The sequence below is a fragment of the Petaurus breviceps genome, unplaced genomic scaffold (genome assembly GCF_028583685.1).
Source record: "Petaurus breviceps papuanus isolate PSGF00001 unplaced genomic scaffold, PetGlider_PUasm1.0 90654, whole genome shotgun sequence".
Lineage (NCBI taxonomy): Eukaryota > Metazoa > Chordata > Mammalia > Diprotodontia > Petauridae > Petaurus > Petaurus breviceps.
In genome coordinates, this window is record NW_027187301.1 from 6,220,904 (window position 1) to 6,244,679 (window position 23,776).

A 23,776-nucleotide genomic window follows, 5' to 3' on the forward strand; every position below is an offset into this window, starting at 1 on the left:
GGGCATAGTTCCAAATCTTTTTCCAGGATGGTTGGACCACTTCACAACTCTATCAACAATGCATTAGTGTCCCTATTTTTCCACATTCTCTCCAGGATCTGTCATTTTCCTTTTCTATCATGTCAGTCAATCTGATAGGTGTGAGGTGGTAACTTAGAGTTGTTTTAATTGAAATGCATAGGAGTTTAACTCCCTAATAAACAGTGAAGAATATGAATTTTTTTTCCTGTAGACAGTGACTGACTTCTAGATTTTTCTTCCTGAGTCCATATATTGGTCACAAAGGAGGCTTTGGGACTGTAAGGTCAAAAGAAGAAGAATTCTTCTTCACCTAATAGTAACTAAAATAAGAAATGGGGGAGAGGGAGGGGGAGGAGTCAAGATGACAGAGTAGAAACAGGACTTCCACACGGTTTCAGCTCCCACCTCCCCCAATTCATGTAAAAAATTACTCTAGACAAACTTTGGAGCTACAGAACCCACAAAATGACACAGAGAAGCTAACCTCCCTCTGAGGACAGCCTGGCAGGCCAGCAGCAAGTGACCAGCACAGCTCTCTGGGAGCCAAGCCCAGCTCTGCTGGAGATGGAGCTCTTATCCCCACACCTGCTTGACCAGCCACTGGCTGGAGGGACTTCAGGTCACCAGCAGCTGTGATGGTTTCCAGAATTATCAACCCACAGATGCCAAGGACAAAGTGAGAGGTTAGGGCAGTGTGAACTTTGGGACCTGGGAATTTGGAGTGCGATCCGGCCTTTGCCCCTGGGGCTAGAAGCTGCTGAGGCACCGCTGCTGAGGCATCATGGTCATGTAGCCGCAGCCATATGGCAGCTTCAGCTCCTGGCCTGCAGATTGTAGGGGGATCAAGCAAACAGTCTGAGGGGTAATCGCTCTTGCTTTAACCTGCTTGGATCTGGATTGTGGTCTAGGGTGGATGTCCTGGGGTTTGTGACCAGCTTGCCAGAGTGTGTGGAGGCTCCAGAGAGGGCACCCAACTAATAACTCCAGCAGCTGAGAAAAAACGAATATTTGGGATAAAGCTCCTGTTTCTGGTAGCAAAGTTCTACTGTGGCAAAAAGCCCAAAAGTCAAGTTATTGAGTGGCAACATGAGCAGGCAAAGGAAGCAAAGCAAACAGAGCAACCCAACTTTACACTCTTACTTTGGGGACAAAAAGGATCAAAGCATGGAACAGGAGGAAGACAGTGAAGTCAGAACTCCTGCACCAAAAGCTTCCAAGAAAAATATGAGCTGGTTACAGGTCATAGAGGAGCTTAAAAAGGATTTTGAAAATCAAATAAGAGAAGTGGAGGAAAAATTGGGAAGAGAAATGAAAACAATGCAAGAAAATGAGAGTAAACAACCTGACTGAAGAAAGTGAAACCTTAGAAAATGGACTAACTCAGATGGCAAAAGAGGCTCAAAAGGGCAATGAGGAGAAGAATACCTTAATAAGCCAAATTTGCCAGATGGAAAAAGAATCTCAAAAGGTCACTGAAGAGAATCATTCCTTCAGAATTAGATTGGAGCAAATGGCAGCTAATGACTTTATGAGAAATCAAGATACTATTTACAGATTCAAACAAATGAAAAAATAGAAGGCAATGTGAAATATCTCACTGAAAAACCACTGACCTGGAAAGTAGATCCAGGAGAGATCATTTAAAAATTATTGGACTACCTGAAAGCCATGATCAAAAAAAGAACCTAGAAATCATCCTTCAAGAAATTCTCAAGGAAAATTACCCTGAACCAGAGGGCAAAATAGAGGTGGAAAGAATCTATTATCACCTCCTGAAAAAGATCCCCCCCCCCAAAAAAAAAAAAACTCCTAGGAGTATTATAGACAGGTTCTAAAGTTCCCAGATCAAGGAGAAAATATTACAATCAGCCAGGAAGAAACAATTTGAATATTATGGAAACACAATCAGGATAACACAGGATGTGGCAGCTTGGAATATGATATTCTGGAGGTCAAAGGAGCTGGGATTAAAACCAAGAATCACCTACCCAGTAAAACTGAGTATCATGTTTCAGGGGAAAATATGGTCATTCAGTGGAATAGAGGACTTTCAAGCATTCTTGATGAAAAAAACAGAGTTGAATAGAAAATTTTACATTCAGATACAAGAAGCAAGAAAAGCTTGAGAAGGTAAACAAGGAAAAGAAATCACAAGGAACTTATCAGAGTTGAACTAGTTATATTCCTACATGGAAAAAAGATAATTGTAACTTATGAAACTTTTCTCAGTATGAGAATAGTTGAAGGGAATAGAAATGTGTATGTTTATATATGTATATGTATATATGTATACATACATATATATCTATATAGAAGGGTATATGGGTGTATGAATATATATGTGAGTGTGTGTATATATGTCTACAGGTATACATAGACAGAGGGCACAGGACCAATTGAATAGGAAGGGATGATACTTACAAGGTGAAATTAAGAGATGAGAGAGGAATATAATGAGAGGAGATGGGGAGAGACAGAATGGGGTAAATTATCTCATATAGAAGAGGCAAGGGAAAAATGGTTACAATGGAGGGAAAATACAGGAAGGCAAAAGGGAATGGGTCAACCTTACTCTCATTGAATTTGGCTTAGGGAGGGAATGACACACACTCAATAGGGTATCTCACCCTACAGGAGAATAGAGGGGAAGGGGAAGAGAGGGGGGATAATGGAAGAAAGGGCAGGCTGGGGGGAGGGAAATTGGAAGCACCCACTTTTGAAAAGGAAAAGGATCAAAGTAGAGAATAGAACAAGTGGCGGGTGGGATAGGATAGAGGGAAATATAATCAGTCTTCCACAATATATCCACTATGGAAATATTTTGCATAGCTACTCATGTACAACCTGTATTGAATTGCTTATCTTCCCAGTGAAGGTGGGTGACAAGGGAGGAAGGGAATGAATCTGGAATCCAAAGTTTTAAAATCAAATGTTTAAAAATATACATACATATTATTATTAATATTTTACACGTAACTGGGAAATGAGATATACAGGCACTGGGGCATAAAGATCCACCATGCACTACTGGAAAGTCGAAGGGGGAATGGGGGAAGATATGGGAGAGAGCAGATTGGGCGAGGGGATATTCAGTGGGAATGCTGTTTTGGAGTAGTGGGTAGGGAAAATTGGGGAGAAAATCTGTAACTCAGAATCTTGTGGAAATGAATGATGTAAGCTAAAAAATAAAAGAAAGAGAGAAAAAAGAAACAAAAGAAAACAAAACAAAAAGAAATGTGGTAGAGACTAAAACTGTTCATAGATAAAGGAGTGAGCAAAAAAATAAAACAACAAAAAATAAACAACAGGTGAGTAAACTCCCTCTCCCTGGGCAGGTCAGCACATTTTCTGGACCTTATATAGTAGCAGAGAGAGCTGCCTAGAACATTGAAAAGTTAAGTGACTTGCCCAGAGTCACCTAGCCAGATTGTGTCAGAGGAAGACCTCAAATCCAGGTGTCCTGTCTTCAAGGCCAGATCTCTATCCACTACACTATACCACCTCTCAAAATAAGAAATAGCTGGGTTAAAAAAAAATAAAATTGATGTATACCAATGATTATGTATTTAAACAAACAATCCAATTCGGCTTTTAGCTTTTAGAGTGTATGGAGTCTAACCAAGCCCCAACCCAACCCCCCACTCTCCCCACTTCATTCTATGAGCTCTCCAGGAGCACTGACAGAACTAAGGAGAGTGACAATTGATTCTTATTTAACATGATGTAATTGTTGATGAAGGATGATATCACAGAGTCCTATGTGGCTCATACAATAGTTCATGCTATTATAAATAAAGACTTGGAGGGCACCTCTGGTGCCTTTTGATCTAACCTTCTCATTCTGCTTATAGTTGCATAGGTAGTTTATATCAGAGTAGATTTTGAACCCATATCCTCTGACCCAAATTCCAGTGCTCTTTTCACTGGGTCACTCTGGTCCTAGAGTCAGCCTCTTCTCCTTCTGTTTACTTTTCTCCATCTACTCCATCCTGCCCCAGATTTCCATCTATTGACATTACATCGAATTTCCACTCCCTGCAAGATTGTGGTTGTTCAGTCATTTCTAACTCTTCATGACCCCATTTGGAGTTTTCTTGACAGAGATACTTGAGTGGTTTGCCATTTCTTTCTCCAGCTCATTTTACAGATGAAGAAACTAAGGCCAACAGGGTTAAACGACTTGCCCAGGGTCACACCTAGTAAGTGTCTAAGGCCAGATTTCAAATCAGGTCTTCCTGACTTTCAGACCCTGTTCTATTCATTATCCAACCTAGTTGTTCTCTCTACAGGATATCCAGGTGGAAATGTCTGTAGGCACCTGGAAACCTAAGACTGGAGTTATGGAGAGAGACCTGTGTACATAAAAAGAAGAAAGAGCAGACGGCCAAGGACAACCTTGGGGAATGTGCACAGGTAGAAGGGGGAATGAAGATGACCAAAAGGTCAGAGAGGTCACAAAAGAACCAGGAAAGGGCATTGTCATGGAGGCCAAGGTAGGAGAAAATTTCCAGTTTACAGGGTCAGGGTCAGCTCCTGAAGAGAGTTCAAGTAGGCTGAGGAGTGTGCTAAAAAAACACACTTGATCAAGGTCAAGGAGGCTGAGGAAAAAAGCAACCTGCTGAGCACTGGCCAGGAGAAGAACTCCAGGAAAGCGCGTCTGTGTCTCTTGCAGCAGCCGGACTGCAGGGAGCCCTGGGAGGGGTGCGGAACATCTCCCCAGCCAAGCTGCTGTTGCTGCTGGTGGCTTCACTCCCTGCTGGGCCAGAACAGGGTGTAACATAAACCAAATTCTTGCCCCTTTTTCCTCTCTTTAAAGTAACCTACCATCTGTGTTTTTTGGATGTTTCATTTTTTACTTCTCTTTCCTGCGACAGGATATTAGGGGGGAGGAGGGGAACCCATCTAATCTTAACAAACCTCTGTCTTGAAAGCTAGGTACTTTACAGTAATAGCCCCAGTGGCACTTAAGGATATGGTCTTTGCTTTCTGATTTGGATCAAACACACCAAGACTGAGAACATGGCCACAAAACCATCCTCTCAAAGCCCCATCCTAAAGAGCCTGATAACTTGCATCTCTATGACTTCAGAGTAGGCTGGGGGCAACGAGAACGTCCAGTCAGTGCAGTGATTTTTCTCAAAAGAGCTTTGAAGAACCAACAGCCTTGTAGTGCAGGGAATGAAGGAGCTTCCAAAAGACAGAACCACAAAGAGGGAAAGAAAGAGTCACCTGATAGAAGAGGCATCCTGGGATTGAATTTACCCACTTCCAGATGGCTAAAATAAAGGCTCATAGCGTTAGTGCTACAAGGGTCCTTGGAGATCATTTAATCCAAACCTCTCATTTTACAGACTGAGGCCCAGGTAGGCCCCAATTCACAAAGAAGTAAGTAGAAGAGGCAGATCTTTTCTCTGTACCACAAAACATTTCACTAAGCTCATCCCCCTAAACCAGGAGTTCTTAACCCTTTTTGTGTGCCATGGACTGCTGTGATAGTCTGGTGAAACCCATGGGCCTCTTCTCAGAATAACATTTTTTAAATGCATAAAATAAGACATAGGATTATAAAGGAAATAAATTATATTAAGAATAAAGACTTTTTTCCCTTCCAAGTTCACAGATCCCCTAAAATCTATCCATGGACCCAGTGGACTTTGGGTAGAACTTTTCTAGAGTAAATGTAGACATGTGACAGAGGAAAGGATTAGACAGGGTGGAGAGGAAGGAGCTGGAAATGAGAGTCTGGGATTCAGAATCTTCTATCTGCATACACATGCTATAAAGTGTGTCTCAAAAGTCTTAGTGCAGTTTTAAGGTTTAATAACTGTGATTAACTCACATGGAATGTCAATAGGAGAGGAGGCAGTTTGACTGCTTAGTATAGGATCTTTATTGTTCTGGGGAATTAACTGATCCTACTTGGAGTCCTTACCATCCATCATTAGTGGCCCAGGATTGGATATCTCCTTCAGCTCTCTGGACCAACCTATCAAGCCTTCACTCCTTGATCAAAACAGAATTCAAAAGGCAGGAGGGGCATTAGGAATCATTTGATTGAACACCTTCATTTTAGATTCTGTTTATTTTTAAAAGGTTTATTGATGTCTTATATCACAATCATTCCTCCATATAAACTATCCCAATCCCTAATACTACATCTAATACTGAGCCCTCCTTTAAAAAAACAAAACAAAATAGGTAAGCAAAACCAAACAATGCAGGCACTGCTTCTGAGATAATATACAACATATTTATCTTGCATTCTTAACCAGATAACTGCATTTCAACATATTTGGTCTCCTTGATAATCAAATATATTTTTATTGTATGCATTTAAAAATATCAGTCAGGGGCAGCTAGGTGGCACAGTGAATAGAGTACCGGCCCTGGAGTCAGGAGGACCTGAGTTCAAATCCAGCTTCAGACACTTAACACTTACTAGCTGTGTAACCTTGGGCAAGTCACTTAACCCCAATTGCCCTGCCTTCCTCCCCTCCAAAAAAACAAAAAAACAAAAACGGTCTAAGAAGAAATCCCCAGACTGAACTCAAGGTCCAGTAATAGAATCACTGGATCAAAGAGTTTCATGACTTTTTTGGAATAATTCCAAATTGTTCTCCAGCATGCTTAAATCAATCGACAACTCCACCAACAATGTATTTATGTGCCTCTATTTCCTATAGACTCTTCAACATAAACTCTTTCTATCTTTTATCCTCTTTACCAATTAGAAAGGTATGAAGTCAAACCTTAGAGTTGTTTTAATTTGCATTTTCCCTATTTTTAGTGGTATGGAGCATGGTTGTTGATAGTTTGTGGTTCTCTGCCCCCCTCCCACTCAAATAGTTAATGTTTTTACTAGTCTATTGGGAAAAAAAACTCTTGTTTTTTTGCACATGGATCAATTCTTTATTTATCTTGAATGTCAGACTTCCACTGGAGAGATACGATGCAAATATTTTTCCCAGTTAATTTCTTCTCTTTTTTCTAGCTGTCTCAATTTATTAGTGAAAAAGTGTTTAAAAAAATTTTTTTATTCAGTTGGAATCATCTGCTTTATTTTTTAAGATCTCTTCTAGCTTTTCTCTGGTTAAGATTCATCCCCTGGCCACATAGTTGTTAAAGGGATCTCCTACTATGCTCTAAGATTTTAATTATGTGATCTTTTATGTTTAGTTTGAGTATTTAATTGGAACTTACAGTGATATATGGTATAAGGATGCTGACGTGAGCCTAACTTCTGTGAAAGTGATTTCCAGTTTTCCCAGAGATTCTTATTTAACTTGGAATATTTTCCCCAGTAGTTTGTGTTCTCTATCAAACACTAGACTGATTTATTCACTTGCTTCTTTGTCTAGCTTATCTAATTGGTTCAACTAATCCCCTCTTTTTACAAAGGAGTAAGGTGAGGCCCAGAAAGATTAAGGAACCGGTTGAAATTCATGTAATCAGTCAGTCGATCATCTGAGAGGACAACCTAGACTCCCAGTATAGCTTTCCACGGCACCAAAATATAGATTGGCCAACAATAGGTCCCAGGCCAAGCCCTTCTTGGTCATTGTTAGGGCCCAAGGACAGGCTCAGAATTAATGTAAATAGCAATTGTTTCTGTTTTGGCTGGAAATCCTGAGGGTCTTCCCCTCCCAGATTTTTTTTTTTTTAGGTAAAGAGACCATTCTTTACCTGGTTTCTTATTAAGCCTTAATCACTGAATGGTTGTTGCCTTGGTCAAACCTAGACTGGTTAAAGGTCAAGATCTCCTGCTACATCTGGGCCATCTCCAGTTGTCCTGAACAGTATCTGGTCACCGGATCCAGATGGCTGGAGAGGAGAAAGTGAGGCAGGTGACATTACACTGCCCTGCCTCACTTAAATCCAGTTCCCTTGCATGTCATGGCATCACCTCCCTGATGTTAGGGTCCTTTTCAAGAACAAAGGACAAACAACAACAACAACTTTCTCTCCCCCTCCTCCCATCTCCCATCTCCCTCCCCACAAAATGCCTCTCCCCACCCCTTTGGCAAGTGGCCACCTCTGAAAGCTACAGGTCACATATGTGATGGCATTACCCCAGATAGAAGAGATCAACATTTTCCTCATTTCTCCCTGTACTTTTTACCTCCTAGGCTCCCAGTTGTTAATCTACCCTGCTTCCTTGTAGGCCTGAGTTGGTCCGTTACCTCTGCTACCATTGTACCAGGTCTGTAAATGGATCTGATTTTCACTGGTCAGCTAGCTCTGTACTAGGTGGGAGGTTGAACTATGCAGACTTGGAGAAACAAGGCTCCCAACTTTACAGCCAAAGCTACCCCAGGATATTGTAAATCCTACATGTCCCCAAGTTCCTATATTGTTCACCAGATACCTGGCTTTACATAGTCATCCCTTCCACATCACAACCTTCCGCATCACGACTTTCCCCATCACAGTTTCCATATATCGCAGGTAGGCATAAGAAATTAAATGGGAATTTTGGGGAAATTTTGTAGAAGCCACAGACGATACACGAAGGTAAACAGATGACAGAAAAAATTTAGAAACTCAGAAATGCATAAAATATGCATATAGATTTATGTAGCATTGACATTCTATCATTAATACTGTAATAATTAGGGGCAGCTAGGTGGCACAGTGAATAGAGCACTGGCCCTGGAGTCAGGAGGACCTTAGTTCAAATCCAGCCTCAGACACTTGACATAATTACTAGGCATGTGACTTTGGGCAAATCACTTAACCCCAATTGCCCTCCAAAAAAAAAAAAAAGGGCAAAAAAATACTGTAATAATTCAGACTTCTACGGTATAAAGAAAGAGTCAAAAATTTTACCCAGATTTTCCAGATGGGGGGGTGCCATGCCCCTAACCTCCGTGATATGTAAAGGATAACTGTACTGTGCTGTCAGAAAGGGAGGGAATTCTAGGTCCATTTAAAACTCTGGTTTCTAATTGTCTTTCTTCTACTTGGTCACACAGGAGAATAGGGTTTCCCATCCTAATATCAATTTAGGATACTTGGACATTGGAGAAAGAGGAAAAGAAGTCCTCATTTATAACTCAGTTTCCTCATTTATACAAAGAAAGGGTTGGATCTTTATGACTTCTAAGGTACTTTCCAACTGTGACATTCTGTGATTCTATGAACCCTGGAAACAAATGGATATGATATAGTGGAAAGTAGAACAGCAAGGTAGCTCCATAGTGCAAAGAATGCTGGGCCTGGAGTCAGGAAGTCCTGAATTCAACTCTACCCTCATACACTAACTGTGTGACCCTGGGCAAGTCATTTAACTCTGCCTCAGTTCTTCATCTATAAAATGAGCTGAAGAAAGAAATAGCAAATCACTGCAGTATCTTTGCCAAGAAAACTGCAAATGGGGTCACAAAGAGTCAGATACAACTGAAATGAATGAACAAAATAGTAGAAAAAGCTCTAGATTTGGAATCAGAGGACCTGGGTTGAATTCTGCTACTCACTAGCTTGTGATCTTAAAAAAAGTCACTTTATTTCTCTGGGCATGTGTGATAGTAATGGCAATTAAAGATTCCCCTGTATTGGCTTGGTTTTCAAATTGATTGTGTTAAAACCCAGAGTTTGTTAATCCCACCTGTGGGATGGGCTTGTTGATGTGAAAAGAAAGTCCTGAACTGGGAGGAGCTGGTGATGTAGATTTGGAGAGACACTAGAGAGAGGGGGAAGATCTTTTTGGAAGCAGCACCTCGTGGAGAGAGAGAGAGACTAAGAGAATTGCTGGTGGCCGCTTTGAATTGCCCTGGACTTTTGAGACCTGCCCCCTGAGCTGCCAAGGACTGAGGAGACATGGCTGTTTTGCTGGTACTTTGTCTGTCTGTTTTGATGTTGTTTTGCCAGATTTGTCCACTGGTGAAAGACAGTCCTTTTGTTGAAGAAGTCCTGGAACCTGGCTGTTCGCTAAGAAGCCCTGAGACTGTCCTGCAGACAGAGAGTGAATACTGTCCACTGGTGAGGGACAGTGCTGTTGTTGCAGGGGTCTGGAGACTGTCCTGCAGACAGAATGAATACTGTCCACTGGTGAAGGACAGTGCTGTTGTTGCAGGGTCTGGGAGCCTTTCTGTTGGTTCAGAAGCCCTGAAGAAGGATTTTCTTGTTGTATGTTTACAGAAATCCTGGGAGAGGGTTTTGCTAATGTGTTCAGGGGTTCTAGGACTGTTCTACAGACAGAGGATAAATTCATGAAGGGACTGGCAATGTATCTTATGGCCTTGCTAAGCCTTGTCTCCCCAGGAACTAAGATTGCTGAGAACTTGCCTCGTGTCAAGATGAAGAAAAGACCTCCATTTGGGTATTAAGTGCTGTGTTTAAACTTGATGTAACTCTGGGGTAGATTCAATTGTGATCCAGGGGTGGGGAACTTTTGACCTTAAGTTTGGAAACTAATCTCCATTTGAGAAGAGGGGTTTTGTGGTGGACCAAATGAAGGTATAGCCTAGGGGTGGAGAAGTATTTAGAACAGGGACTTTGTAATTGATTGAATAATTGGAAGGTCCTGGGGTGGGGTAGTACTTGGAGATTATTTAATCACACTTAGTAAATGCTGTATTTTGAATGATGTCATGTTTTGATCTTCTCTGTTCTTGGTTTGTCACTGAATAAAATAGAGAGCACCTATGCTGGTATTTTGAACCTGGGAAGTTGCCTTTGCTTGGCATTACATTACAGCATGATCAATAAAACAAAGGGACTGAAAGAATTTAGCAAAGTTACTACTTTTCTGACCTTAGGCAAGCCAATTCACATATATAGACCACAGTGCCCTTATTGTAAATGAGGGGGTTATATTAGATTATGGAGCTAGGTGTCATGATGGATAGAAGACTGGTCTAGGAATCAGGAAGACTCATCTTCTTGAGTTCAAATATAGTCTCAGATACTTACTGGCTGTGTGACCCTAGGCAAATCATTTAACCCTGTTTGTCTCAGTTCCTTATCTGTAAAATGAGCTGGAGAAAGAAATGGCAAATCACTGCAGTATCTTTGCCAAGAAAATTCCAAATGGGGCCACAAGGAATCGGACATGACTGAAAAATGACTAAACAACAAATACTAAATTATCTCCCATTGATCCCTCCCATTGATCCTACATGCATAAGATAAAATACAAGAAAACTCCTTGTTGCCTGTGGAAAAAGGCAAGTTAATTCACTGTCGGTCCAATGAATCCTGGAAACAAATGAATGTGATACAGTGGAAAGTGGAGCAGCTTTAAAATCGTTAAGAAGTATATAAGATAGGGGCAGCTAGATGGCGCAGTGAATAGTGAATAGAGCACCAGCCCTGGAGTCAGGAGGACCTCAGTTCAAATCCAGCCGCAGACACTTAACACAAAAAACTAGCCGTGTGACCTTGGGCAAGTCACTTAACCCCAATTGCCTTCCAAAAAGCAAAAAATAAAATAAAATAAAGAAGTATATAAGATAAATTACTAAACTGTTCATGCTTTTTGACCCAGAAATTATACCATTGGAGCTACATGTCTCAAGAAGGTTATTAACAGCAAGGAAAGGCCCATGTGTACAAAAATATCCATAGCAATATTATTTGTGAAAGTAAAAGCCTGGGGATGCGTTGGGAAGTATGCTCAATAACTGGGCGATGGCTGAACAAATTATGACGTGAAAGCAGCAGCCTGTTACTGCATCATAATGAATGACAAGTATGAAAAATTCAAAGAAACGTGGAAAGACCAGTATGATGTGATAGAAAATAAAGAACAAAGCCCCAAAAGACCAGTGTACATAATGTCTACAAAAATATGAATGAAATTAACATGAAGAAGCAACAAAACCAGAATCAAATGCAACAGTTGGTGTGGGTATCGAAATGTTCAAATTAACAGAGATTCATTCTGTTAATAATCAAAAAGCTAACTGTTTTGGAGGGATAGACTTTGTAGGGAGATTTCATTGGGAAGTATCTGTCACATCCAAACAAAATGTATCATTAAAGATTTTTTTTTAAAAAGAAACAAAATGAGGTGTTGAAACAGATGACTTCCTTCTTTGGGGTCCCATGATGTTGTGACTTCCACGTCTAAGTTGGGAAATCTTTAGGTCATCTATTCATGGATAAAGTCTATAGCTTCCCTAAGCAGTTGGAATCCTGCCTTCACCTCTAAGAGTTTTCTTCCCATTTTCAGTTCTGCTCTCTTGCCAAATATTCCCCACACACCCTTTGCCCAATGCCTCCCTCACTCAGCAGCCCTCCACCATCACTGTTATTTCTTTCCTCTATCTTTTCAAACTCAGCACCAGCAATAATTTTGAAAAGGAAAAACAAGAAAGAAAAAAAAAACACATCTTACCATCAACTAGAAAGCAGAAGCAACCAGGGGCTTTCCTAAGGTGAAAATTCCCTGTCCGCCTCTTAAATGACCTTGTCCTTCTTTTCCCCTAATCTTATGCCATAATTTCTCACTGTCTCTTTTTCCCTGTCTCCCCAAAAAGCAAAGCCTCATTAATGAGTTTTTGTTAGCTTTCATTCTCAATCCAAGTTAATTTTTTTTCAAAAACGCTTTCATATAGATTATTCTTTTGTGTGTGTGTGTGTGTAATAATATTCTTTTTTTTGCTTTATTAAATTCTGATTTACATGATTCATTTCCGCCAGATTTTGAGTTACAAATTTTCTCCCCATTTTCCCCTACCCACCACCCCAAAATAGCAGTCCCACAGGATATCCCCTCCTCCAATCTGCTCTCTCCCATATCTTCTCCCATACCCCCTTCGACTTTTCCAGTAGGGCATAGTGGATCTCTATGCCCCAGTGCCTGTATATCTTATTTCCCAATTACATGTAAAATAGTATTAATAATAGTATGTATATATTTTTAAACATTTTATTTTAGAACTTTGAATTCCAGATTCATTCCCTTCCTCCCTTGTCACCCACACTTACTGGGAAGATAAGCAGTTCAGTATAGGTTGTACATGTGTAACTAATGCAAAACATTAACATAGTAGATATATTGTAAAAGACAGACTGTATTTCCCTCCCACCTCCCACTTGTTCTGTCTCTACGTTGATCCCGTACCTTTTCAAAAGTGGGTGCTTCCAACTTCCCTCCCCCCCAGCCTGCCCTTCCTTCCATCATCCCCCCTCTCATACCCTTCCCCCCTATTCCGCCTGTAGGGTGAGATACCCTATTTAGTGTGTATTTCATTCCCTCCCCAAGCCAAATTCAATGAGAATAAGGTTGACCTATTCCCTTTTGCCTTCCTATTCTTCCCCTCCACTGTAACCATTTTCCCTTGCCTCTTCTTTATGAGATAGTTTACCCCATTTTGTCTCTCCCCATCTCTTCTGATTATATTCCTCTCTCACCTCTTAATTTCACCTTTTAAGTATCATCCCTTCCTATTAAATTGGTCCTGTGCCCTCTATCTATGTAAACCTGTAAATATATATACATACATTCACATATGTATCAATATACCCATATACTCCCTGATCTAGACATATATATATTCCCTTCAACTATTTTCATACTGACAAAAGTTTCATCAGTTTTTCCATGTAGGAATGTTAATAGTTCAACTTTGATAAGTTCCTTATGATTTCTTTTCCCTGTTTGCCTTCTCATGCTTCTCTTGCTTCTTGTATCTGAATGTCAAATTTTCTATTCAGCTCTGGTTTTTTCAGCAAGAATGCTTGAAAGTCCTCTATTCCACTCAATGACCATATTTTCCCCTGAAACATGATACTCAGTTTTTCTGGGTAGGTGACTCTTGGTTTTAATCCCAGCTCCTTTGCCCTCCAGAATATCATATTCCAAGCCCTTCGATCCCTCAGTGTAGAAGCTGCCAGATCCTGGGTTATCCTGATTGTGTTTCCACAATATTCAAATTGTTTCTTCCTGGCTGCTTGTAATATTCTCTCCTTAATCTGGGAATTCTGGAACCTGGCTATAATATTCCTAGGAGTTTTCTTTTGGAGATCTTTTTCAGGAGGTGATTAGTGGATTCTTTCAACCTCTATTTTGCCCTCTGGTTCTAAAACATCAGGGCAGTTTTCTCTGAGGACTTCCTGGAGGATGATTTCTAGGTTCTTACTTTGATCATGGCTTTCAGGTAGTCCACTAATTTTTAAATGATCTCTCCTGGATCTATTTTCCAGGTCACTGGTTTTTCAGTGAGATATTTCACATTGCCTTCTATTCTTTCATTTGTTTGGATCTGTTTAACATCATCTTGATTTCTCATAAAGTCATTAGCTTCCATTTGCTCCAATTTAATTCTGAAGGAATGATTCTCTTCAATGAGCTTTTGAGATTCTTTTTCCATCTGGCAAATTCGACTTTTTAAAGCATTCTTCTCCTCATTGCCTTTTTGAGCCTCTTTTGCTGTTTGAGTTAGTCTATTTTTTTTTTTTAAGCAATTGGGATTAAGTAACTTGCTCAAGGTTACACGGCCAGTTATTTTTGTGTGGGTGTTAAGTATCTGAGCCTGGAACCAATCCCAGGTCTCCTGACTCTGGGGCCAGTGCCCTTACTCACTGAGCTACCTGGCCGCCCCTGAATTAGTCTGTTTTTTAAGGTGCTATTTCCTCAGTCAGGCTGTTGACTCTCATTTCATAATTTTCTTGCATTGTTCTCATTTCTCTTTCCAATTTTTCCTCCACTTCTCTTATCTGCTTCTTAAGGTCCTCTATGGCCTGTAACCAGCTGGTATTTTCCTTTGAAGCTTTTGGTGCAGGAGTTCTGACTTCACTGTCTTCCTCCTGTTCCATGCTTTGCTCCTTTTTGTCCCCAAAATAGGAGTCTAATGTTGGATTCTTTTGTTTGTTTTGTTTCCTTTGCCTGCTCATGTTGCCCCTCAGTCACTTGACCCCTGGGCTTTTTGCCACAGTAGGACTCTGCCACCAGATAGGGGAGCTTTCATCCCAAACTGGGGTTTTCTCAGCTGCCGGAGGTATTAGATGGGTGCCCTCTCTGAGGTCTCCACACACTCTGGTAAGCTGGACACACACCCCAGGACCTCCACCCTAGACTGCAATCTAGATCCAAGCAGGTTAAAGCAAGAGTGATTACCCCACAGACTGGTCACTTGGTCCCCCTACAGTCTGCAGGCCAGGAGCTGAAGCTGCCACGTGGCTGTGCCACAGCCCTCAGAGGCCCTCCCTGGGGCTAAAACCTTGGCGTGAGGCTTGGCTCAGCTCCCAGATTGCTGCATTGGCCGATTCCTGCCAGTGTGCTGGGCTGTCCTCAGTGGGACATTAGCTTCTCTGTGTCATTTTGTGGGTTCTGCAGCTCCAAAGTTTGTTCAGAGTTCCCTTTTACATGGATTGGGGAAGGTGAAAGCTGGAGCCATGTGGAGGACCTGCTTCTACTCTGCCATCTTGACTCCGCCAGTCATATATATTATTCTTGCAACAACTGAGAGATATAGGTCAAACTGTCTAATGGACCCTTGACAGATGAGGAAATAAATATCTATATTTATCTCCCTGTTTAGAATGGAAGATCCTAGGGGTGGCCAGGTGGCACAGCGAGTAAGAGCACCGGCTCCAGTGTTGGGATGACCTGGATCAAATCCGGGCTTGGATACTTAGCACCACACCCAGAAATAACTGGCTGTGTAACCTTGAGCAAGTTACTTAACCCCAATTGCTTATAAAAATAACAAATAATAAAATTAGAATGGAAGATCCTTGAACACTGTACCCAGAAACAGCAATATTGTGACTATGATCAAACGTGAAAGACTTAGCTGCTCTGATCAATACAATGATCTAAGATTATCCCGAAGGTACCGGTGGTGAAAAATGCCATCAGCCCCTAGAGTTGATGAATTCTGAGTGCAGATTGAAGTACAATTTTTCAGTTTATTTTTCTCACTTTTCTTTTTGCAATATGGCTAATATGAAAATGTGTTTTGCATGATTTCACACGTATAATGGGTCTCTCACATTGCTTGCCTTTTCAATGGGTGAGGGAGAGTTTGGAAATCAATTTTTTTTAAACAAACATTAAAAAAAAATGAATGAATATGGGGGGGGGGAGGAAACAAGAAGAATGGAAGCTCCCTGAGAGTAGAGAGTATTTTATTCTTTCCATTTGTATCTCTAGTGCCTAGGACAGTGCCTGGCATAGAGAAGGCACTTATTAAATACTTGGTTTGATTAGTTGGATAAAAGAATAAATGAATGGAGTTGAGTTGGTTAATAACAGGACCAAGGTTAGAATCCTAATCTCCTAAATCCAGTCCAGAGCCCCTGTTTGAACACACTCTCTCAATCCACTGTGATCCCTGGAGCTGGGTTTCATTAGTATCAGCTACAACAGGCATTTATCAGGAGCTTGCTGTGGGCAGGGCACTGTGCTGAACCTTAGGGGTACAAAAGATAATTGTGAACCAGACCCTGCTCTCAAGGCACTAAAAAACAGCAGAGGGGAAGGGGAAGAGGCAGAAATGACATCTCTACAGATATCTGACAAAAGCAAAGAGTAATTTGCCCAAAGTCACACTGGGCTAATAAGTGGGAGAGCCAGACCTGGAACCTAGGTCCTCCTGAAAATGGAGAGATCATGTAGGGGTCCAGCCTCCCTGGCCCCTGGTCCTCAATGCACAACACGGGCTGCTCCCCAGCCAGGAGAAGGTTGGATGAGCGTCTAAACCTTTCATAAAGAAAGTTTCCCTTTTTCTGAGTCCTCAGTCCAGACTCCCTGCTGACTACAGCTCCAGCCTCACTTTTCCTTCAGAGACAAAGGCTGAAATAACCTGCTTTTCCTTCCCCCTCACCTTGCATCTCTTGTCTTAGACCTCACCTTCCCTCAGAGCTATTCCCCACCTGTGCCCATGAGTTTTTCGAATAGAAGCAGCAGGAAACTGCTTCTAAGAAGACAGTCTCAGGGGTGGGGGTGGCATCAGGGCAAGGCAGAACGAAGGGCAGGGCTGGGGCAGGGCTGGATTATCAGGCCTTACTGCTTGTCGGTCGAATGTTAAGATGTCTCTCCAGGAAACTAGCCAATTTATTATCAGAAGTGAGCCTCCCTCCAGCTTCAGACACATTTTTGGGGGGTGCACATGAATGATCCCATGGTAACTCATATCATCTCTGTTCCTTTGGTCCTCTGGAAGGGCCACAAGAGGAAAACCAGCTTTCCTGGCATTGCAAAAAAAAAGAAGAAAAAGAAGGAAAGAAAAAAGGGAAAGAGGGAGGGAAGGAAGAAGGATCAAGAAACAGGGAAGCCACATTTGGGGTTTTCTTGGCAGAGATACTGGAGTGGTTTGCCATTTCCTTCTCCAGCTCATTTTACAGATGAGGAAACTGAGGATAGCAGGGTTAAGTGACTTGCCCAGGGTCATACAACTAGTAAGTTCCTGATGTCAGATTTGCACTCAGGTATTCCTGCCTCCAGGCCTGGCACTCTATCCTCTGAGCCACCTAACTGCCCCAGGGAACTATAGGATCATGGGATTTGGAGCTAGAAGGGAGATCATAGGATCCTAGACACATCAAGTTAGGGACCTCAGAGTACATCTAATTCACCCTCCTCATTTTGGAAATAAGGAAAATGAGGGCCAGTCATAAATAGCAGTCAGGAATAGACCCTTGATCCTCACATGTCTACAGTACTTCTGTGCCTCTTATCATCTGCTGCCATGTACCATTTATCTTTTGAGGTCTATGCCCTGCCTCTCCAATTAGGACCCTATACTGCTTTAAAAACTAAAAATAGGAAGCATTTACATAGCACTTTCAAGTTTACAAAGCACTTTATAGTGTCAACTCATCTGATCTTCACAAAATCCCTTGAGAGTGGTGCTTTTATTATCCCCGTGTTCTACATGAGGAAGCTTCTGGATGTAGTCTGCCTTCTCTCCCTGCCTCCAATACTCTAGAATCTTTTTGTTTTTCTTTCTTCCTTCATATTTGTCTTCCTGTCTTCCTTCCTTCTTTCCTTCCTTTTTTTTTTTTTAAAGAACTTTGCCTTCAGAAATCAGCCAATTTTCAGTTCCCTAGTCCTGTGTATAACTTAGGCAATGGTACATTAATTAGAGCTGGAAAGCATCTTGGAGATCTTATTCAATTTTTTTAGTTTACAGACAGGGAAACTGAGGTCCAGAGAGGGGAATAACTTGCCCAGAGTCATACAGCCTTTTATTGGCAGAGCTAGGACTAGAACCTATGCCTCTTGGATCTCACTTTTCTTGTCAACATTGTGCTGCTTCCAGGGGTGTGCTGCAGCCAGCTCAAACTGTCTCAGGGAGAGCTGGTTGTCAAATTTTCAATGTAAACATTTACAGATTGAAAATCAACAAACTATACAAATCAGGGCTTGATTTATTGTTTTGTGTATTGTCTAGATTTAAGAAAGTGGGCTGCTAATGGATAAAGCACTGGGCCTGGAGTCAGGAAAGCTCATCTTCCTGAGTTCAAATTCAGCCTCAGACAATTTTTAGCTGTATGACCCTGGGCAAGTCACTTAACCCTGATTAGAGAAAGAGGAAGAGAGGGAGAGATAGACAGAGACAGAGACAGAGAGAAACCAACACCTTTTCTACACCCAAATGACTTTCTACCAAATGACTTTTCTGCCCTTTAGTAGGGCAGAGGGGAAAAGAAGAGATTTCCAATGGCAACCCAAAGTACTATAGTGTGAGAGAGGGTATGTGGAAAACCCCATACTTTGACTGGTTTATCAAAACACCCAGAGGACCATATGAGCCATGGGACCCAGTATGTTCATATTATTGCTTAGTTCAATCCTCTAATTTTATAAAGGAGAAAACTTAAGTTTAGAGAGGTCCTGACTTGTCAGAGGTCACGGTGAGCAGCAGAACTGACTCCAGACAAGGGAGACTCCCAGCTCTCTAGGAAGGACACCCAAGGTTCACATAGTTAACTTCACCCTCCCGAGGTTTTCATTTGTTTGAGAGGGTTTAAGAATTGGTCTGGATCTATGGGGAGGGAGGGGGGAAGTGGAAAGGGAGCTAGGACTTGTAGGCATCTTTAACTCCTGTGGCCAAGCAGACAGTTTCTCTCACTGTAAAATTAAGGGTTTCCTGCTCTCTCTTGGTCCAAACACCTCTTAAGTTTCTGCTTGGGTGGGAGGTGGGGGTCAACAGAGCTTTCTGGGCCTGGTCTGGGTAACCAGCCCTGTAAATGCTGGTGTACCCTGATAATTCCCCATTCCTCTTATCAGGACCCAAGGAGAGATGGGTGGGGTGATGTAGGCCTGTGAGTTTCAGCAGGAGGAGGAGGAGGAGGAGGCGGGGAAAGGCTTCTAAACCCAATTATCCTCTCCTACTCTTAGCATGGAAACCTAGAGAGGAATGAAGAGCCTGGAGTAGGGATAATGAAAGAAATGTAATGTGTATATGGGCTGTCAGCGGGACTGAGCTGGTCTCTAACCCGTGAATGGCTGGAGCCAAACAGAGCAGGCCAGAGACAGGAGAGTCAGGAATCAAACAGAAGTTTAATTTCAAAGTGAGGGGAAAGAGCTTGCAAACAAGGAGGGGATCTAGATGTAAGCTGAGGCCTGTCTCCAGTGGGGGGACCCACAGCAGTGTGGGGAGATCTCAATAATTATATCAAAGGTTGGGCAGTGAGCTGTAGCCCTGACAATGCCAATGGGACCAGTTTGATTCATAGCAGGGCTTCCTGAACAGCTCTGGTCCGAGCTTGTCCAAGCTCAGAGAACACCTAGTGCCAGTCAAAGCAATACAATAATAATACAGGATTTTGCCAGAGCAGTCACATCATCCAGAGGGTGAGCGCAAAGGATTGTTGTTATACCAAGCTCAGGGCACAGCCTGCTTGCTGGGCCTTAGCTATGGAAAACAGGGTGTCTTTTTAATATCTTGACAAGGTGGTGGGAAAAACTCACATGGGGTGATGGAAAGGTCTCAGGAAGATAGTTTAGGGACTTTGCATAAAAAAACCCACAGGATTCCTATAAAGAGATTAGTTATGATATGGCTTGTTCTTTGGGACTGTGACTTGAAGAATGGGGCAGTTTGAAGTCAGGGACCTAAGCAATGTCAGCTTTCCAACAGCACTTGACAAGGTAGCCAAAATGTCTATGAGCCCATTGAAGATGGTGTTATCTTCTTCCAACCACTGTGGGGTCCCTACTCCACCTTTGTTCAGATGTGTCTGATTTTTTGTGATCCCATTTGGGGTTTTCTTAGCACAGATACTGGAGTGGTTTATCATTTCCTTCTCCAGATGAGGAAACTGAGACAAACAGGATTAAGTGACTTGCCCAGGGTCACACAGCTAGTGTCTGAGGTCAAATTTGGACTTGGGTCTTTCTGACTTCAGGCCCAGTACGCCACCTAGCGCCCACCGCTGCACATCAGCCACCCCATGGTGATATGATACTGGTCCATGAGTGCTACAGACTCCTACAATCCAACCAAGCATCTCAACTGTGAGATAAAACTTGAGGGAGAATTTGAGGTTACCTCAGCTCACTCTACTCCTCCTCTCAACCCTCAGCCTTTAGGAGCCTAGGTTGTTCCTGGGTTCTTGGCCTGACCTTGGCTTCTCAAGCCTCCCTCCCATGCTCATTTCAGAGACTAAAGCCCCCTCCTTCCTGTCCCAGGCTGGTCCCCTCTCAGAGAAGGAGATAGAAAAGGAACAGTTTTGAGCACTTCTTTTTTCTAAGCCAGGTCCTGGGCTAATGTAGGTAGGTCCTGGTGAGTGTGTGCTCACGCTCACACAGACTTGTGGGTATGAAATGACCAGAAGGATGTCTGGTGGTTTCAATATTACAATGTAAGGGGAGAAGTCAAGTATTTTTAAAATACTGTAAAAAAAAAAAAGGCAATGGGGATTTCCTAAGACCAGACGAGGGCTACCTTTTAATGTGAAAGTATGTGTAGTGAGTGCCCAGTGGGGACAAGGTGCTGGGTATAGCTGGGTGTCAAGGGTTTGGCATAGGGCATGACTGAGAGGTACCTGGAAAGAAAGGGTTGGGGCTACAGACACAGGGCCAAGGGAGAGAGGGGTGCCTGATATACTGGTCAGAAATATGAGCTACACTGGTATGTTGTGCGCCAGCTCATCGGATCATGGGAACTAGAGACTAGAAAGGCCTTGGAAACCACAAAGCCCAACCCTCTCATGGATTCCTACAGAAGACCTGGGTAAAGCGAGATGGGTGGCTATCAGAACAGGAGGTTACAAAAGGGATGAACTGGGAACCTAGAGAGGAAAGGACTTAACACATGTGGAAACCAACACAGTGCTAACAGCAATAATTCCCACCAGAATCAGAGGCTCAAAAGCGCATTGACCGAGGGCTCCCAAGGGATATCTGTTGTATTGATGGAAAAAATGCTGAGTTTAAAGATTGGATTTTAATCCTGGCTCAGACACTTACAGGATGTAACAACCTACCTCCCAGGGTTGTCTAGAGGATTCAGTGAGACACCTGTCAATCACTTAGATGAGCAGATGGTACATAGTAGGTGCTTAATGCTTATCTCCTTCCTTCTTTCCCATGTGACCCTGGGCAAATCATTTAAGTATTCTGTGCCTTGATTAACCGGTCTATAAAATGGGGGTAATATACAACCAATCTCATAGAGTCGTTCAAAGGAAAATGCCATACAAACGGGAGCTACTCGAACTCCAAAACACCTCAGTTCATAATCTTCCCTATTCTTAGAAACGTAAAAGAAGTGAGACCAGCCCTGCTCCTCCACCCTTCACTCTGGTCAATCTTTTTAAAAAATTTATTTTAACACTTGCAAAAATCCATTTCCCTCCTTTTCTGGACCAAAATCAGTTCGTTTATATCTGATTTCACCTACATAAAAATGGGATGGAGTTGTGCAGAGGGGCATTGATTTTCCTGTACTTTCCCTGTGTGGATGGTCCTCCTCAGGGATGACCCCACAGGGTGGACTGGCTGGGATAACCATAGCCCTCCGGCCAGGGCCTGGAGTACATGGAGAAGAAACCTACCAACCACAGCATAATGGACTTAGGGCTGGATATGTTACTCAGTTGTGTCTGACACCAAATGATCCTGTTTGGAGTTTTCTTTTTTTTCTTTTCTTTTCTTTTTGCTTTTTGGAGGGGGAGGAAGGGCAGTTGGGGTTAAGTGACTTGCCCAAGGTCATACAGCTAGTAAGTGTGTCAAGTGTCTGAGGCTGGATTTGAACTCAAGTCCTCCTGACTCCAGGGCCAATGCTCTATTCACTGCACCACCTAGCTGCCCCCATTTGGAGTTTTCTTAACAAAGATACTGGAGAGGTTTACTATTTCCTTCTCCAGCTCATTTTACAGAGGAGGAAACAGAGGAAATAGAGTTAAGTGGCTTGCCCAGGGTGGCACGGTGTCTGAGGCTGTATTTGAACTCAGGAAGATGAGTCTATCCTGATTCCAAGTTCAGTATATTCTCTACTGTGAATACTACTTTCTACTAGAAAGGACCTTAGAGGCCATCTAGTCCAACTCCATTTTACAGGTGAGGAAACTGAGGCCCAGAAAGGTAAGTGACTTATCTACAGTTGACTCTGAGGTGGGATTAGAACATAGGTCTCCCTGACTCCAAGTCCAGTGCTACACCAGACTTAGACTCATGGGTATCTTTTAGATACCTTAGACTATGGGTATTTTTGGTGCCCCCACCCCAAATTACACATTTTTAACCTTTGGCAAGGGGGATCCCATGTCAACAGCGAGTGAAATGGAGGGAGTGGTTTCCATGTCCACGTGTGGATCCCAGCCCAGAGAGACACAGTGGGTGGGAGTGTAACACAAAGGTTTTCATAATCCCCAGGGACCTAAACCAGGTATGAGATACTCCACTCTAGCAAATGCACGGGAGACTGAATGAGTCATAAATGACTGTCTGCTGCCCCCTACAGCCAGAGAACAACAGCAGCTACCCCCGCCAGGAGAGGCTAAAGGGCATGGAGATGCTTGGGCACATCACACTTGGGCACAGAGCTAATGCTCTTCTTTGATAAAGAACTATAAAATACCAGAGCTATCTGGGCCAACCTTCTCATTTTACCGAAAAAGAAATGGGAGCCCAGAGTGCCTTCCCTAACGTCATCTAGGGAGTGAGTGATGAAGACCATGATGCCTCCAGTGTCCACTGCTCTAGGAAGTTAGTAAAGGAGCATTTAATGGAGACTCTAGAGGAATCAAACACTCCCACCAGTGGGAGCCAGAATGGGGACAGGGCAGGGTGGGATCTGGGAAGGGGGAGGCCAACATATTGTGGCTCAAGGGAGGGAGCCCAGGGAGGGGTGGTCTTGGCATAGCAGAGCTCCTTGACAAGGGCTGGCTCTAGGTAAGTGATTCCCCAAAGCTTGTCTCTGGGTCTTTCTTAGTGGAGGAAGAACATCCATACTCTGAAGCTGAACAAAGAGAGAGAAACAGTTGGGGGTATACCCATAGTGCTCTGGGGGAGCATTCCCCTTACCCTGAACCCTATCATCCAATTCACACACACATACACATAGACAGACACACAGACACACACCCTTTCCCACTAGCATTGGAAAAAATGAAAGATTCCTTGCTCTTTTGCTCAGAGAGCAAAGGGTAGAAAGGACTTTAGAGTCTACTATTGCTTTCTTTTACAACAAGGAAATTAAGACCCAGAGGGGGGAGGTTACTTACCCAAGATCACATAACTAGTAAATAGGAGAATTGGGGCTAGAACCCATGCTTCTCACCTACCAATACAAGGCTCTCTCCTCTACACTTGGCTGCCTTTACCTACCCCATGAAGATCATAGTGAATTTAGGTACC

At 42.6% G+C, this 23,776-nt stretch overlaps 1 protein-coding gene across 1 annotated transcript in view; it reads right to left on the minus strand.

Moving 5' to 3' along the window:
- Nucleotides 1-768: 768 nt before the first annotated feature.
- Nucleotides 769-23,776, minus strand: part of ZDHHC19 (zinc finger DHHC-type palmitoyltransferase 19) — a 29,151-nt gene continuing 6,143 nt past the window's right edge. Inside the window, exons 8-9 of the mRNA XM_069065043.1 lie at nucleotides 23,372-23,378; nucleotides 769-845 (exon numbers count right to left, since the gene is read on the minus strand). Coding sequence (XP_068921144.1) covers nucleotides 769-845; nucleotides 23,372-23,378 — 84 coding nt within the window. The remainder of the gene's footprint in view (nucleotides 846-23,371; nucleotides 23,379-23,776) is intronic.